This window comes from Mustela lutreola, chromosome 2, assembly GCF_030435805.1.
Source record: "Mustela lutreola isolate mMusLut2 chromosome 2, mMusLut2.pri, whole genome shotgun sequence".
Lineage (NCBI taxonomy): Eukaryota > Metazoa > Chordata > Mammalia > Carnivora > Mustelidae > Mustela > Mustela lutreola.
Window position 1 is genome coordinate 216,460,128 of NC_081291.1, and position 17,750 is coordinate 216,477,877.

At 48.3% G+C, this 17,750-nt stretch overlaps 1 protein-coding gene across 8 annotated transcripts in view; it reads left to right on the forward strand.

Annotated features, from left to right (window-relative positions):
- Nucleotides 1–17,750, forward strand: part of DOP1B (DOP1 leucine zipper like protein B) — a 108,510-nt gene that overhangs the window by 20,010 nt on the left and 70,750 nt on the right. For 6 of the 8 annotated variants that reach the window (XR_009351223.1, XM_059164686.1, XM_059164688.1 and 3 more), the window contains exons 3-4: nucleotides 15,584–15,765; nucleotides 16,137–16,307. The exons of 1 other annotated variant lie outside the window; for it this stretch is intronic. Coding sequence is in view for 6 of the 7 variants with exons in the window: in XM_059164686.1 (XP_059020669.1) it covers nucleotides 15,584–15,765; nucleotides 16,137–16,307 (353 nt within the window). In the remaining variant the exon portion in view is untranslated. Of the gene's footprint in view, nucleotides 1–497; nucleotides 659–15,583; nucleotides 15,766–16,136; nucleotides 16,308–17,750 lie in introns of those variants that run through there. One more of the 8 variants, XM_059164690.1, reaches the window with a different exon arrangement.

Consider the following 17,750-nt stretch of genomic DNA (forward strand, 5'->3'; position numbering starts at 1 on the left):
CCAGGACCCTGGGATCATGACCTGAGCCAAAGGCAGACGCTTAATGACTGAGCCACCAGGCGCCCCTTGAATTGTTTTTCTCAAAGCCACATGTTTCTGCCTTAACATTTTATTCACGTGCTTTTTGGTGATGATGTTACTCAAACTGATTGTCCCAGTGCCTGAGATGGGCCTTGGAAATAAATCTGCTGGAAGGTACGATAATGCAGATGTTGTAGGATAAGAGAAGGTGAGAGGGTCACGTTCAGGCTCACCACTTCTGAGCTTGAGCCGCACGTGCTGGTTGTCTACCCCACTGTTCACCCTCTGCCTTCTCAGTTCCGTCTTAGGGATCAGGTGGTAAAGCACCGCACGGGGGAGTGCCCATCTCCCAGCCTCAGCAGTAAGTTACTGTTCTCGGACTTCTTCCCAGGAATTCTGTTTTCCTTGGCAGGGTTTGACTCAGACATGGGCATGTGACCTTCCCTGACCTATGAGATGTGGCCAGCTAACTTCTGGAAAGGGTTTCCTCTAATACAGAGAGACAGGAAACGAACAAACACTTGACTTTTTTGTTCCTCTCTTTAATCGTGGGAGCGTGTAATGCCTGATGTACAGCAGACGTCTGAGGCCACAGCAGGAAAAGGCCGAGGAGAAGTCAGCTCACCACGAGGAGCATGTAAGCACACAAAGGCTTGTCCTTTTAGGATGTCACTGAGCCCTTGAATCAGCAAAATACAGGACTGTGCTTCCCCACACCAGTCGCTTGACCTCGGCACTGTTGACCTTCAGTGATGGGGCAGGGAGTCCTGTCCTGTGCCTTCTAGGATGTTCACCAGCCTCTTGGCCTTTGTCTGCTTTATGCCAATAGCATGTCCCACCCCCAACCCCCACTGTAGTGCCTCCAGACATTGTCCAGTGTCCCCCAGAGGCAGAACTGCCACAGTCTGAGAACCACTGCTCTAGACTTTTGGTTGTGAGGTGATACATTTCCTCATTTCGATTTGTGTAGCTGGATGTGCTGTGCTTTATTGCCCGATGCCTGGTAACTGAGTCCACAACGTCGGACCATCCTTAACCCACGGGAACCCGTTTCCTCTGTGGGCAGAAGCAGACACACTTGTTTCTCAACAGTAAAGGTGTTTGTCCTTAAAAGATGCGGCATGTGCCATGCTGATCGGTAACCTCACCACCTGCTTTGGCGTGGTTCTGGCTGGAGATAAGGCGCGGACAGAGAAACGGCAAGGATTTTGTCTCCGCGCCCTGGTTTCGTCCTCACTGCACAAGCCCCGTTGTGTTTCTGAGGAGGTAGTGTTCCTTCAACGCCTGCTCTATGCCAGCTGTGTGTTCAGCCTCTTGGTTTTGGGTGCTCCGGGCCGTTTTAGAGCTGTTGGGTTCTGGAGAGCGGAACCCGCTGGGGCCTGAACAGATCTGAGCGAGCCAGGCTTTCCTGCCTCAGTTCCTGGATACCTTGTCAGCAGCCTTCTTCCTCCCATCTTGGTTCTTTAACTGCTGCCTGCTTCTGTCCAGGTAGCTTATCTCAGGGCCAGGGAAGCAAAGGGAACCGTGGAGGAGGAGAACCACAGGTCGGATTCAGATGAGAGCGAACAACAGGGCCAGTGGCGCAATGGATAACGCGTCTGACTACGGATCAGAAGATTCCAGATGAGAGCGAACAGGCAGAGCGGGTTGGAGAGGTGTGTTCGCTCTTCCCAACCCTGACTCTGAATTACCCTTGCTGCCTGTGCAGGTCCCGTGATCCCAGCTCCCAGTGCATGCCTGAGGCTCTGTGGGCTGGCAGAACCAGAGCGCTCGGGGAGGGTGTCCCCAAGCTGCACACAGCCCTTCTGGACCCACTTTGCTTCAACACCAAGGATTGGGAAGTGCCGTTCCGGAGAGCTCGGGAAACCTCCTCTGGCAGGAGGAGATAACATTTCGTCTCATTTGAGTGTGCCAGTTCTGTTCTTCTGGGTGTGAATTCTAAAGAATATTGAGTTCTACCCGTAGAACTTTCGGGACTGAAGCCTGTTTGGGATTTGTAATGAGACTCTTTCCCCAAGATGTTCTTGTGGCTTTTCTGGCTCCAACTTTAACAAGTTGGTTTCCATATAATAGGCTTTTGGTTTGTTTGTTAAATATATCGTTTGTATGTGGGTTAAAATACATTTAAGAAGCAGAAAAGAAGGGGCGCCTGGGTGGCTCAGTGGGTTAAGCCGCTGCCTTCGGCTCAGGTCATGATCTCAGGGTCCTGGGATCGAGCCCCGCATTGGGCTCTCTGCTCCGTCTAGAACCTGCTTCTTCTTCCTCTCTCTCTGCCTGCCTCTCTGCCTACTTGGGATCTCTCTCTCTGTCAAATAAATAAATAAAAATCTTAAAAAAAAGGGGGGGGGCAGAAAAGAAGGTGTGTCCAGACAGCAAGTCATTTAGTATCTTAATGATATGCTTACTTTTATGAGATCTTCTGGTTTGCGGTTACAAATTCTTAAGTATCTTAGTATTCTCTGCATCACGCACGTGTCCGTGTTTAGTCCCGCAGGGCCTGTCTGCCCCACATGTTCATTTCCTTTTATGTGGTTCGCTGTCGAGCTCCGCTGCCGTGACCTCCTCCCCGCCGTCCGTCGTCCCAGCCTCTTGGCTCATAGTCCCCAAGGAACGATGCCCTTTCGTGAGCCCCAGTTACGAGCTTGTTACTCATTGTCTCTCAAACCTATAATCCTCCGAAGTTGGTGCTGCTCAACCTTTTTACTGGGGAGGACGCTGAGGGAAGCCTCATTGAGGCTTTCTGGTTGAGCGTAAGGTGTTCAGCTCAGACGGCCGCGCTGCAGGCTCACGTGCAGGTGCGTGGCTGGGAGGGGGGCCCAGGACCTGCACTGCGGCGGGAAAAGAACGCGACAGAAGTCTGGAAGCCTGGAAGGTCCTACAGGCGGCCGTCTAAAGTTTCTGTGTGGGAAGATAGGGAAAATTGCTGTTGGTGGTGAGAGGGAGTGGTTTCTACAATAGATGTTGTAATAAATCCACAAGGAAAAATAAAGAACAGTCTTTGGACATGTGTGTTGCCGCTGCCTTCTATGAGGCAGCAATGCTCTGTGGTGGTTTGTTTCGGGCTTTTTGTTTCTGGAGGGAGGGAGAAAGAATCTCAAGCAGGCTCCACACCCAGAGCAGGGCTCCATCCCACAGCCCTGAGTTCTTGAGCTGAAATGGAGAGTTGGGTGCTTAACCAGTTGAGTCACTGAGGCACCCCCGTCGTGTTTTAAGAAGTTTTCTGACCCGGCGTGGAGATTCCCAAGTCCTCTTAACCGAGAACCTGGACCCAGTGTTCGTGTCACACGCATACAGACACATGCATTCCTTGTGCATCCGGATGCCCTGGGCAAGTGGGAATGGCGTGAATACCCCGGTGTTTCAGCTCCTTTCGAGTCTCGCCTGAATGACCAAGTCCCCTTGCTCAGGAAACCTGTGACAGGCTAGACAGCTGAGGAACGGTGGTGCCCCGACCGGGCCACAGGTCAGCTCATTCCCAGACTGGGCTGTCACATGTCCCCTGCCCCCACTTTGCTTTGTCATAAGTTTGACCAGCAACACGTTCCTCCATAGCAAAACCAGCTCCGGTTCAGCTGAGAAAAATGAGCTTCCCAGACTGTCCCACTGAGGTGTCAGCCCCAGGCTTGTGGATTCCTGGTCAGTGGCAGCCCCGGGTTGGCCTGCTGTCGCCGCCCTGTCCTGGCCTGGGGCTGCCATCCTCCTGCAGTGTGTGTGCTCAGCCTTCAGTGGGGCTCCTGGCAGGCAGCGTGGTGTTTGCTCAGAAACTGTGAGTTAGTATTGGCTCCGGCAGCGAGATAGAACGGATCCAAAAGGAATAAAATTAATTGTGAGACATCTTTAAGACCAGAACATGTATTCTGATGCATCTACCTTGTGTGGAAGGTCGGGTGAAGCCGAGAACACGGCGCCCTGCCAGCAGCTCTGCTGCAAGCTGAGGTCGTGGGATGTGCTTGTTGTAAGACGCGGTGACAACCCCCCGGGGTCACTGCTCGGCAGGTGTGCCCTCGGCGGTCCGCTGACTTGTCAGTGCCACACAGCCGTGTTTCCGTCGGGGACCGTGTTAGGAAGGAAGCTCTCTTTTCCAGAAGGGTTGTACAGGTGTCACTCCCCCAGTTAAAAAGAAGCGAACTTCGTGGGTTCTCTGTGAAATCCCAACTCCCTGTCGTGCCTGTTCGCCTGTTGCTTCTGTCTCTCGCCGTCCCCGTCCTCCTCTCCGGCTGGCACGGTGGCTGAGTCACTGCCGTCGCAGGTAGGACATGACGCCTTCACCATCTCCGCCTTCAGGACTCGGCCTGCTTTCGTGTGGGAAGTCCCGGCAGTTGGTTATTCCTCAGCGTCTGTCCTGTGTTCCTTCTGTCTGAAGGGCACCGTTGGTGTCCCTTGGCAAGTATTTAATGAGCGTTCAAGCTTGTGTCACCTGGCCAGCCTTACTCACAGTACGGCTCGGTTTTGTGGCATGACATGAACGGCCTTTTAAAGATGAGCACCTTCCAGAAGGAAAGCCTGCTGGTATTTTACCAGTTGCTTGATGCAGGGCCGGCTTTTGAACGGGCTCGCTTGTGTCTCCTTATAGACGAGCATCTGGACGTCAGAGCAGGTTTGGGCGATCTCTTCTGGGAACTTTTTAAGATCAAATATAACTCACCCCCTTCCCGTATTGTTAAATGTCTCTTTAAACATTTTTTAAGTGTATTAAAGTACTTTCTGCGTCTGTGGCCTACTCTTTTGGAATTTTTAACGCTGTTTTTCATACAGAACCAGTCTGCGTCATGCTCAGTCCTGTCAGATAGCGTGATGTCAGAGGAAAACAAAGTGCAGCGCAGACATTATCGTAGATGGGGCAAAGCGAGACACTTCTGGTCTCTATTAACCAAGCTCGGATGTGGTTCAGACCTTTCTTTTTCAAACTTGGGTTTTATAGATTTTTTTTTTATTTTCAGGTCAGCTTGCTGAGCCGATGCATACAACAAGGTCCCAACTATTATATCTTGTATTAGCTGAAGGAATGCTTTTTTTTTTTTTTTTTTTTAAGATTTTATTTATTTACTTGAGAGAGAGACAGTGAGAGAGAGCATGAACGAGGAGAAGGTGAGAGGGAGAAGCAGACTCCCCGTGGAGCTGGGAGCCCGATGCGGGACTCGATCCCGGGACCCCAGGATCACGACCTGAGCCGAAGGCAGTCGTCCAACCAACTGAGCCACCCAGGCGTCCCTGAAGGAATGCTTTTGAAAGAGTTTCATTCTTGAGGAAAAGAAGGAAGGTTTATTTCTGCTTTTCCTTCCTGTTTAGCATTTTTCAAAGTGATTTCGAAAACATGGCCATTTTTTCCTTCCAGATTTATGAGTTTCCTTGAAGTATTTATTCTGTAGCTGAAGAACATTTCTCATCTTTTTTTTTTTAAGTATACATCATTTTTTATGCCATATTTATCACATGTGTTGTATATGTAATGTAAAAATACACTATATTTTTATATCTGTATCTCTCAATGTGTCCGTTAAGCCTACTCGGGTTTCTGGTTTCCAAGAAAAACACAACCCAAACAATGAAACTTCCCTGGAAATACTGGGCTTTTCCTGCTAGAGGAGCACACTGCCTGGATAGAGGCTGGCAAGAGCAAGGCAGCGTCAGGGTGGCCCTCCCTGACCCACACCGGGGTCCCAGTCTCGGCAGCTTTCAAACTGCCAGAAGCGGGTAAAGAGGAAATCAGGAGTTTTTAAGTGCTAGAAGGTGGACTCCATTAATGTGGCTATTTTGCTAATTAGGGGTTAAAGACACACTCAGGGGTACCCAGGTGGCTGAGTCAGTTAAGCATTGGACTCTTGGTTTCAGCTCAGGTTGTGATCTTAGGGTGGTAAGATGGAGCCCTGCGTTGAGCGTAGAGTCCGCTTGGGATTCTCTTTCTCTCTCCCTTTCCCTCTATCCCTTCCCCTCCCTCTCCCACCCTTGCTCACTTAGAAGTATTCTCTTGCTCTTTTTTTTTTTTAAATATTTTATTTATTTATTTGACAGAGAGAAAGAAATTAAAAAGCAGGCAGAGAGGCAGGCAGAGAGAGAGAGAGGGAAGCAGGCTCCCCGCTGAGCGGAGAGCCCGTTGCAGGGCTCGATCCGAGGACCTGAGATCATGACCTGAGCTGAAGGCGGAGGCTTAACCCACTGAGCCACCCAGGCTCCCCACAAATATTCTCTCTCTTAAAAACGAAAACAAAACAAAAACACCAAAACCTCACACTCAGGAGAGGCTGGACCCAGTCCCTGGGTCCCTTCAGGATTTATCAAAAGGAGTCCCTTTGTTCTCTGGTGAGGAAAGAGTTTTCAGTTTGTTTCCAACAAGCGTCACTCAAGGAAGGATTCATGGTTCTTGCAGCTCAGCTGCAGGACCAGTTGGGTAAAACACAGCATTCATTTCTTTTTTCTTTCTGGGTGATAAAATACACATAAAATTTACCATTTTAACTGTTTACGAGTGTACTGTTCCATGGCGTTCAGTGTGTTTTCCTTGTCTTTCAACCAGCACCACCATCCAAAACTGAGACCGTTCCCATTAAACACAGGCTCCCCAGCCCCTGGTCCCCTCCCCCTGTTCCGCTTTCTGGGTCTGTCCCTTTGATGACTCCAGGGACTTCGTGTAAGTGGAATCATACAGTGTGTGTCCTTTTGCATCTGGCTTACTGCGCTGCCTGCGGTGTCTTCGAGATTCATCCATATGGTCGTGTGCCTCAGGATTTCCTTCCTCCTTCCTGCTGAGGAACACTCGGCTGTTTGTGGAGACCACGTTTTATTGCTCCATTCATTGACGTTTGGGTTGTTTTCACCTTTTGGCTATTGTGAATAGTGATTTTGTGAACACAGGTGTGCAAATACCTGTTTGAGTCTCAGTGCTTTTGTACATGGGCTCGGAAGTGGAATTGTTGGATCATATAGTCATTTGGTAAACAAGTCAAATGGTTCATCTTTTTTTAAAACAATTTTATTTATTTATTTATTTATTTATTTATTTATGGGACGCCTGGGTGGCTCAGTTGGTTGGACGACTGCCATCGGCTCAGGTCATGATCCCGGAGTCCCGGGATCGAGTCCCGCATTGGTCTCCCAGCTCCACGGGGAGTCTGCTTCTCTCTCTGACCTTCTCCTCGCTCATGTTCTCTCTCACTGTCTCTCTCTCAAATAAATAAATAAAATATTTATTTATTTATTTATATTTTAAGATTTTATTGATTCATTTGGCAGACAGCCCAAGTAGGCAAAGCGGCAGGCAGAAGGAGAGGGAGAAGGCTCCCTGCTGAGCAGAGAGCCCGATGTGGGGCTCGATCCCAGGACCCTGAGATCATGACCCGAGCTAAAGGCAGTGGCCTAACTGACTGAGCTACTGAGGTGCCCCTATTTATTTATTTAAAGATTTTACTTACTCATTTGACAGAGATCACAAGCAGGCCGAGAGACAGGCAGAGAGAGAGGAGGAAGCAGGCTCCCTGCTGAGCAGAGAGCCGGACGTGGGGTTCGATCCCAGGACCCCAGGATCATGACCTGAGCCGAAAGCAGAGGTTTTAACCCACTGAGCCACCCAGGCGCCCCTTTATTTATTTTTTAAGTAAACTCTGCACCCAGTGTGGGGTTCTGACTTATGACCCCCTGATCAGCAGTCACGTGCTCTGCCGACTAAGCCAGCCAGGCACCCCTAATCCTTAGAGGAGCCACCATCCTGTTTGCACAACGATTGCACCATTTTACATTCCCACCAGCAGTGCACAGCACTCCGTTTTGAAACCTCCTAGGCCAGGGCTCTTCTAAATAGAACATTTTCTTTTTCAAAAGCAGCGACAGCCCTGGGCATCTGGCTTGATCTCACTCTCAGAAAGGATGCAGCAGAAAGCCTCCAACTTCCTACTGAGAAGTGTTTTTCACATCCTGAAAGTGGGCTGGCCACATGGGCCAAGCACTTCTCATGTCCAGGGATGCCTGAGTCGATAGGTCCTAAGCGGAGGAGATCTGAGTCAGTGGTGGCTGGCAGAAGAAAGCCACCATGGCCGAACCACCACCCTGAGCTCTGCATCTTCAGCAGCCAAAGTGGAGGAATGAATCATCGGATGACTCCTTCCCCTTTAAGTTTGCCCTGAAAACACAGAGATCGTCCCCTCAAGGCCATGCATTAGCCCTCAGTGAACCTAAAGGGAAAGTCTTACAGAGAGAGAATTTGGGGGAGCCAGAGTGGGAACCTTCACGGTGGCCACTGTTTCCTTAAAGCCACCAGGAGTTGACTTAGGTTCTCCTTCAGGAACTTCGGTGAGATGCTACTTACTCCTGCTCACCCAGAAGGTGTTTGTTTTGCTTTATTTATTTATTTATTTATTTAATGTAATTCATTTAGCCAACATAGGGTACATCATTAAGTTTCAGATGTAGTGTTCAGTAATTCATCAGTTGTGTATGACACCCAGTGCTCGTCACATCATGTGCCATCCTTGAGGCCCATCCCCCGTGACCCCAGTCCCCTCTCCCACCTCCATCAACCCTCAGTTTGTTTCCTGCACTTAAGAGTCTCTCGTGGTTTTTCTTTCTCTGATGACTTCCCATTCAGTTTTCCCTCCCTTCCCCTATGATCTCTGCACAGTTTCTTATATTCCGTGTATAAGTGAAACCAGGTAATTGTCTTTCTCTGATTGACTTATTTCACTTAGTATAATCCCTTCCAGTTCCATCCATGTTGATGCAAATGGTGGGTGTTCATCCTTTCTGATGACTGAGTAATATTCCATGGTGTATATGGACCATATCTTTATTCATTCGTCTGCTGAAGGGCATCTCTGCTCCTTTCACATTTTGGCTATTGTGGACATTGCTGCTATGAGCATTGGGGTGCATGTGCCCTCTCTTTTCACTACATCTGTATTTTGGGGGTAAATACCTATTAGACCACTTGCTGGGTTGTAGGGTAGCCCTATTTTTAACTTCTTGAGGAACCTCCGTACTGTTTTCCAGAGTGGCTGCACCAGCTTACATTCCCACCAGCAGTGTAAGAAGGTTCGCCTTTCTCCACAACCTCGGTAACACCTGTTGTCTCCTCACTTGTTAATTTTAGCCATTCTGACTGGTATGAGGTGGTATCTCATTGTGGTTTTGATTTGTATTTCTCTGATGCCAGGTGATGTGGAGCCATTTTTCATGTGTCTTTGGCCATTTGATGTCTTTGGAGAAAGGTCGGTTCATGTCTTATGCCCATTTCTTGACTGGATTATTTGGTTTTTTTTGGAGGGTGTTGAGTTTGATAAGTTCTTTATAGATCTTGGAGATGAGCCCTTTATCTGATAATGTCATTTACAAATATCTTCTTCCATTCTGTAGGTTGCCTTTTAGTTTTGTTGACTATTTCCTTTGCTGTGCAGAAGCTTTTTATCTTAAGTCACAGTAGTTCATTTTTTGCTTTGGTTTCTCTTGCCTCTATCTAGCAAGAAGTTGCTGCGGCTGAGGTTGAAGAAGTTGATGCCTGGATTCTCCTCTAGGATTTTGATGGATTCCTGGCTCACAGTTAGGTCTTTCATCCATCTTTGAGTTTGTCTTTGTGTATGGCGTAGGAGAATGGTCAGGTTTCATTCTTCTGCATGTGGCTGTCCCAATTTTTCCGGCACCATTTATTGGAGAGACTGTCTTTTTTCCACTGGATATTCTTTCTGGCTTTGTCGAGGCTTATTTGATCATAGAGTTGAGGGTCCATTTCTGGGCTCTCTATTCTGTTCCATTGATCCATGTGTCTGTTTTTGTGCCAGTACCATACTGTCTTAATGATTACAGCTTTGTAATCTTGAAGTCTGGCATTGTGATGCCCCCAGCTTTGGTTTTCTTTTTCAACATTCCTCTGGGTATTTGGGGTCTTAACTGGTTCCATACAAATTTTAGGATTTGGGATTTCCAGCTCTTTAAAAAATGTCCATAGATATTTTAACATATCTCAATATCAAAAAAGCCATCTATGAAAAACCCACATCAGTTATCATTCTCAGTGGGGAAGAATTGAGAGCTTTCCCCCTAAGATTAGGAACACAACAGGGATGTCCATTCTCACCACAGTTGTTCAGTATAATACTTAAACTCCTCATCTCCCCAATCAGAAAACAAGAAGAAATAAAAAGTATTCAAATTGGCAGAGAAGTCACACTCTCGTTTTTCGCACACAACATGATACTTTATGTAGAAAACCCAAAATACTCCACCCCCAAGTTGCTAGAACTCATACAGGAATGTAGCAACATGGCAGGATATAAAATCAATGCATAGAAATCAGTTGCATTTCTATACACAAACAGTAAGAAGAAATAGGAATTGAGGAGTCAGTCGCATTTATAATTACACAAAAAAACATGGGATACCTAGGAATAAACCTAACCAAAAAGGGAAAGGATCTGTACTCTAAAAACTACAAAACACTTGTGAAAGAAATTGAGGAAGACACAAAGAGATGGAAAAACATTCCCTGCTCACATAAGGTGTTTTTAAATAGGACTCACAGCCTCATTTCCTGCATAAAGTCTGTCGCTCTGGGGGAGGAGGAGCTCTGTTCGGGGGGAATCCTTTGTTTCCAGACTGCTCCAGATGCACTGCATGCAAAGCAGTGTTTTTTTAAGATTTTATTTGAGAGAGTGAGACGGACAGAGATTGCCACAGAGATCATGAGCAAGTAGGGAAGAGAGGGAGAAGCAGGCTCCCCATGGAGCAAGGAGCCCACCTTGGGGGCTCAGTCCCAGGACTCCACCATCATGACCTGAGTCCAAGGCAGACACTTAAGCGACTGAGCCACCCAGATGCCCCAGGCAAAGCATTTTCAACTAGTGATTCTAATCTTCAGTTTTAAGTCTTGCAAAATGTTGGGGCACCTGGGTGGCTCAGTCAGTTAAGTGTTTGCCTTCAGCTCAGGTCATGATCCCAGGGTCCTGGGCTCCTTGCTCAGCAGGGAGCCTGTGTCTCCCTCTCCCTCTGCCTGCCACTCCCCCTGCTTATACTCTCTCTCTCCCTGTCTTCTCTGTCAAATAAATGAATAAAATCTTAAAAAAAAAAAAAAAAGACTTGCAAAATATTGTTTAGAAGTTTTCCTTAAATATCATGTAGGATATATCTTATTTTCCCTTTTAATGATAAATATTAATTACTATTTATTTTTTCCTTCTTCTTAAAAGGAAATTTCACGTTCCCCAACTCCATCTCGTGGGTGCCGATTTCCTCCTCGGCTACAGTGTCTCTTGGGATTTTCATATTTTGGGTCTGCAGGCATCTTAACTCCAAACATAGAGCAGTCGGAGCTTTGCTTTTCTGATTCAATGTATTTCTCACCCTTCTTCCTCAACACACCCAACTAGTGTCCTTGTTTGCTTTTGGGCCAATAAAGACATTATCTGGAAATGATTGGGTTTCAGTGGATTGTTTTAAAATGCATCTTCTCTCCATCTCTGGGAGTCTTGTCCTTCATTTTCAGTTTGTCATGGTAAGAGGTTGTGTTTGATGGCTGCTTCCTGGGTGCCAGACGTTGCTGTACTGCTTGTATGGAGTGTCTCATCTGATGCTTGCAACTTCGCGAGGAGAAGATAGCTGGAAAGTTTAAAGAACTTGCCGAACAAGCAAATGGTAGGACTGGAATGTCCGGCTCTGACCCCCAAGCTCTCTTATTAAACCAGTGTTATAATATCTCTCATTCGTTTGCCTAGCCTCAGTGTGGAAGCACCTGTTAAGTCTGGCTCTGTGGGAAGTGGGTTAGCACAACCACCATGACCTAGCCATGATTTTAGCCCTGTGATTAGTGGTGAAAACGATGCAGAAGGGTTGACTCTCCCACTGCCCCAAGGAGCAGGCTCCCAAAGTCTGTCTGGCCACATCCTGACTCAGCTTGAGGAACAAAACTCAGCTCATGATCTCTCGGTAGCTCTGCTCTGCTCCTGAACTTGTGTGCTTTGATCTAGCTTGACAGTCTGATGGGTGAAGAGAATGGTATTTTCTTGTAGTTTTAGTTGCATTTTTCTTACCAGGAACAACAAGCAGCTTCTCGTTCTTTTAAGTATAGTCTGTTTATATCCTTTGTTTTTGCTGAATTTTCAGATCCAACAGCTTCCTTCTTTCTTTCTGTCTTTCCCTCAACAGCACTAAGTCCCTTTCTCAGACGTGCTGTGTTTTCGTGGATTAACACAGACGCAAACAGTGAATAACCTGTTCCATGTTCACTGGTCACAGCCTCAGTACTTGTTATGTTTCTTTTCCTATGTCTTTTCTCAAATTAAGTGACACACTCAAATGAGAAAAATAGCAAGCAGCCTCATTCATTTGGAATGGATGGTTTGGGTTCATTGTAATTGCATTTATGTGGGAAGAGGTTTATTACTTAGGATAGAGAGGGTTATGCCATGGTAACAAACAAGGCCTAATCTCAGTGAGTTTTACGTGGTTGAGTTCTGCCTCAGTGGGTCAGCACGTGGTTTCTGCTCTGTAGGTTCTCAGGGAGCCAGGCTGGCGGGGGGGCTTTGGCTCAACCCATATGTCCATGATCTTAGAGTCAAGAAAAGGGAACCCAACAAGCTTTGAGTTGGATTTTAACCAACTTTTATTGCTCTACTCATCCCGTTGGCCAGACTTGGTCATGTTGCAGAGGGTCAAAAGGGCAGAGAAATGGGATATGGACATGCACAGCCCAAGGAAGGCAAACGCTGGTGAGTCCCAGATGACCACCACGGTGAGTGTGCCCTGACTTTTCCACATCAAACAGCAGGAGTCCTTGGAATACGCTGAACAATACCAGAGTGGGTGTGACTTAATAAGCAAGTGCGTGGGGGCGCCTGGGTGGCTCAGTTGGTTAGGCATCTAACTTTAGCTCAGATCATCATCTCAGGGTCCTAGGATCGAGCCCAGTGTCTGGCTCCATACGCAGCTGGAGTCTGCTTCTCCCTCTCCCCTCGCTCATACTCTCTCTCTCTCAAATAAATAAAATCTTAGGGGGAAAAAATGCAAGTGCTTGATTTTGACAAAAACAGTTACTGCAGGTGAAGACAGAGGCCCTCTCTCCTGCTCTTGAATCCCCAGAGAAAGTCCACAGCCGCATAGATAAGCCAGTTGAGGCACAGACATAGTTTCTTCAGGGCTGGCTGGCAGCTGATGCTCGTTGAAGCCCAGTGAGGCTGATGTTGCTGTTCCACCTGCTTTTCTACGTGTTCAAAAACGTGCATAACGAGGGGCGCCTGGGTGGCTCAGTGGGTTAAGCCGCTGCCTTCGGCTCAGGTTGTGATCTCAGGATCCTGGGATCGAGTCCCGCATCGGGCTCTCTGCTCAACAGGGAGCCTGCTTCCTCCTCTCTCTCTCTGCCTGCCTCTCTGCCTACTTATGGTCTCTGTCAAATAAATAAATAAAATCTTTAAAAAAAAAAAAAACGTGCATAACGATACACAGTTTCCTGAACATTTGGCACATTCACGTCCCCTCCGCCAAAGCTATCTCACTTTGTTCTTATCCCCTGTTACAGCGTGTGTTTTGGCTTACCTCAGGATTTGTTTTGACAGGAGCACATTTAAAAAAAAATTATTTGGGGGCACCTGGGTGGCTCAGTTGGTTAAGTGCCTGACTTTGGATTTCAGCTTAGGTCACGATCTCAGGGTTTGCCAGATTGAGCCCCATGTTGGTCTCTGTGCTCAGCATGGAGTCTGCTTGAGATTCCCTCTCTCCCCCTCTCTTGCTCTCAAATAAATAAATAAAATCTTAAAAAAAAAAAAAAGATTTTATTTATTTATTTGACAGAGAGAAATCACAAGTAGATGGAGAAGCAGGCAGAGAGAGAGAGAGGGAAGCAGGCTCCCTGCTGAGCAGAGAGCCCAATGCGGGACTCGATCCCAGGACCCTGAGATCATGACCTGAGCCGAAGGCAGCAGCCCAACCCACTGAGCCACCCAGGCGCCCTAAATAAATAAAATCTTAAAAGAAATTATTTTGTTGGCTTTCCCTTTGTTTTAAAATATGAGACTTTTATATATAATGTTTTAAGGTATTTCTGGATGACCTTTACTTATATGAGTTTTTTTTCCAAGATATGGGTTTATTGAATTTGATAATTCAGTTAGACTACAGGCTTCTGATGAAAAAATATATTATTTTCTTTCCTTTCCTTTTACTTCCTGCATAAACTCAGTGCATGTGTTAGGGACAGGATCATTTTCCTTGATTATGAAGAAAAAGATATCATGGCCCTAAGACCATATGGCCCAGGGCCAGCGGTTGGTAGACACAGACAGAATGCAGTTGGCACATCTTCTGTTCTTCCAGAAGGCCTGCTTTGTTTTAGGCTCTGTGCAGAATGCTGAAAACCACAGAGGGGAAGGCAACAGACCTGGCCCTCAAGTTGCTCCCTGCCTGAGTCAGCCCCGAGCTGATAATCATTAGGACAGGGTTGTAAATCGGTGACAGATGTGCACATGGAGCCCAGGGCAGAAGGAACTAAACATGCAGGATGGCGGCGACCATTCTGCCTCCAGGGAAGGGGACGCTCAGTCTCCTTGGGGAGGATTAGCCAAGTGGACAGGAAGGAGGTTGGGCAGGGGGCAGAGAGCACAGGCAGGACTCACACACGGATCTGTGTCTCTGCAGAGTTCGAAGCCGAGGTAGTAAGAGATGGGGGCAGGGGAGGCAAAGCGGGCAGGAGTCATGCCGTGGAGGCCTCTGAGTGGCTTTTTAAGACGCGTGGACTTCACCCTGTAGGCTTTGAGCAAATATTTGCCAGCTGTTCCATAATGACAGACACTTTGTGTTTCAAGATTGAGTCATGAGGAGCCACCCCGCCACAGCACTCTGCCCGCAGTCGCTTGAGGCTGTGCAGAACGGCGGTGACCCGTTCACTCTCCAGACCGGGTTCCTCAGGTACCATAGGTACCCAGGCCGCTTCGGCGCTGACAAGGCTGGTCTCTGGCTGCTGAGGCCTGGCTCAGGAGCCCTGTGGCTGCATCTTGGCAGAGAGCGGCATTTCTCCTGCAGGCCGGGGTCCTTCCCACCCAGCAGGACCACCAGCTGCCGGAGATGCCTAGAGTCATGACCAAGAGGGGAGCCCGCCTGTTTCTTCTGGGGCTGACCCCTCACTCAGAGCCCCCGGGCTGTGAAGCTGAGCTGGGGGAGCGCTGGGGATTCTTCAGACCTCTTCTTCTCCCCAGGCAGATTCCAAGGGCTTCCCCAGCACGCAGTCAGGGGTCGTCTTAGGGATGGGGGTGGGTGGGTCACGTCCCCTGATATAGTCTGTGTTCTGCTTGGCCTCATGTGTGGACAGGAGCCCTCTCTGGTACCCAGGTTTCCATGTGTGACTGAGGAGCGGGTCCGATGGTCACAGGGTCTCCCTTGCTCTTGATCCTGGCGCCTGCCTCATCTCCAGTGTTGCTAGGGGCTTTGCTAATACCCATGTCCCCGGAGCCTGGCTCACGGCCCTCCTGGTGTTCCCTGCGCAGGCCCTCTGTCTTCCTTTTGCGTCTGCTCGTGTCTTTCCAGCCTCTGCAGGTTTATTTTACGTGGTAAATGTTGCTGCCTTCTTCCTCATGTTCTGGCTTCTGTTTTCCAGGCCCTTCAGAGTAACTTGAGATACTCCTTATTGCCAAGACGCCTCATTATCAGCAAGAGGTTAGCTCAGTGCTTGCATCCTGCCTTGCCCAGCGGTGTGCACCTAAAAGCCCTAGAAACCTATGAGATTATCTTCAAAATTGTGGGGACCAAATGGCTGGCCAAGGATTTGTTCCTCTACAGGTATAGTAGCTTCCCTACCATATTACGTTATTACCATATTACATTATTACCTGAATAACCGTATTTCAGTTCGTAAGATAAGAAAATGACAAACAAAATAGGGAGTGGTGAGCAACAACTCATGGTCAGGACGCCAGCAGGAGATAAGCTGCGATCACCTCTGGAGCGCTTCCTCCCAGGCCTTTCTTTAAGTGTGTTCTGAACCTGCTGCCTCCTTACTGGACAGTCCGCTGTGACCATCCTGTGACAGGCAAGCGTCTGCAGCCCCAACGGCTGGCTGGCTGTTGTTGAAAGCTCCCTCTGGCTGGGTGATTGTCCCAAACTTCCGATTCCGTGTCTCATTTACCCCTCCTCTCTCTTCTTTCCCAAAGCTGTGGGTTGTTCCCTCTTCTGGCGAACGCGGCCATGTCGGTGAGGCCCGTGCTGCTCGGCCTGTATGAGAAATACTTTCTCCCGCTGCAGAAGCTGCTCCTGCCCAGTCTCCAGGCCTTCATTGTGGGCCTGCTGCCCGGCCTGGAGGAGGGCTCCGAGATCTACGACAGGTGGGTCTCATCTGGCTCTGCGGCTTCCGTGTGATGCCGCCGCTTTGGGAGAAGCAGGGAAGGAGCTACAGAGGGAAAGGCACGGAAGTCAGCTTGACGCTTGTCATTGCTGTGCTGGTCCCCGATTGACCAAATACTGTGTCGTCCTGGGAATTGCCTCTGGTCACGGGTGAGAGAAAGTGAGAAGGTTTCCCAGAGTCACGTGGTCAGTGAGTGGCAGAGCAGGGATCCTGAGCCACATGGGTCAGGTTCCGAAGTCTTCCTTGTTCCCATCACACTAGGCTGCCTCTCAGTCAAGGCAGAGCCACGCTTCACTGATGGCTGGGGCTTGCAAAGGCGATGCTGAGCAGAATAGCTTGACAAGTTTCAGCAGTACTTTGCGTTAATTTGTAAAGCTCGTACTCATAAAAGTTCATGCAGGGGTAATTTTTGGTCATGCTTAGGAGCAGAAGAAAGCATAATTCCATTCAGACTACTGGGTATACACAGTATCCTGTTTCTCTGGGGAATTATCACATAAGAGCTCCCTCCCATCATATTAACCATTCTGAGTGCTGTGATTCACCTCTGTTACTAGGACCTGCTTTAAGAACCCATGTGCAGCCTGACTGGGAGGCAGAAACCTCTGTGCTTGCAGAAGTTTCCGTCTGATGACACCATTCCAGAGGCCCCAGCCACACTGCCTTTGTCTGCCATTTCGTCTGTGACCCGGGGGGTGTGGGGGGCCGGGGTGGAATGGAGGAATCCATCTGAGTTCTGTTTGGACATCTCCCCTAATTCAGAGAAGTCAGAGAATGAGAGTGGTTTGAGGGATCGTGGCTAGTGACCACAGGTACGTTTAGGTCATGAGCACTTGTGGTAGAATTTGATAAACCTAACCAAAAATTTGTACTTCGAACGTTTCAGGCTTTCACATAAAGCGTGTTGTGGCTTCCTGCTTCCCAGTGAAGAGTCCCACCTTTGAAGTGGGTGGGGTTGGTAGGAGGCACTTTCTCAGGAGGCAGAGTCGGTGTCCCTTCTGTTGTGAGCCCTACGGCTGCACGCAGGATTGGTAGGTGCGCGGAGGGAATGAAGGGAAGGTCACGTAGGAGTCGGTGAGAGGACCCTTACCAGCTCTGTCTCTTGACTTCTAGTCCCAGGCTCTTCCTAGAAGTTCTGGCCCATTCCTCGTTCCCAGAAAGATCTGTGTATGTGTGTATATGAATGTTTTTTCCATCATCTGACAGATGAACACATCAGTTCCCAAACTGTATTGCAGTTTCTTGAATCACGCCAGAAGAGTGTAAATAGTTGGGGTGTTTTTATGCATTCTCTTAGTTGACCGATGAGGGTTCGATGGAACAGTTGCTAAAGTTGCTTCACTTAGATTTTTTTTTTTTTGATGAGATTTCTTGACATTGAACCAAGAGCTGAGTAGAGCTGCATGAATCACCGAGTAGATGG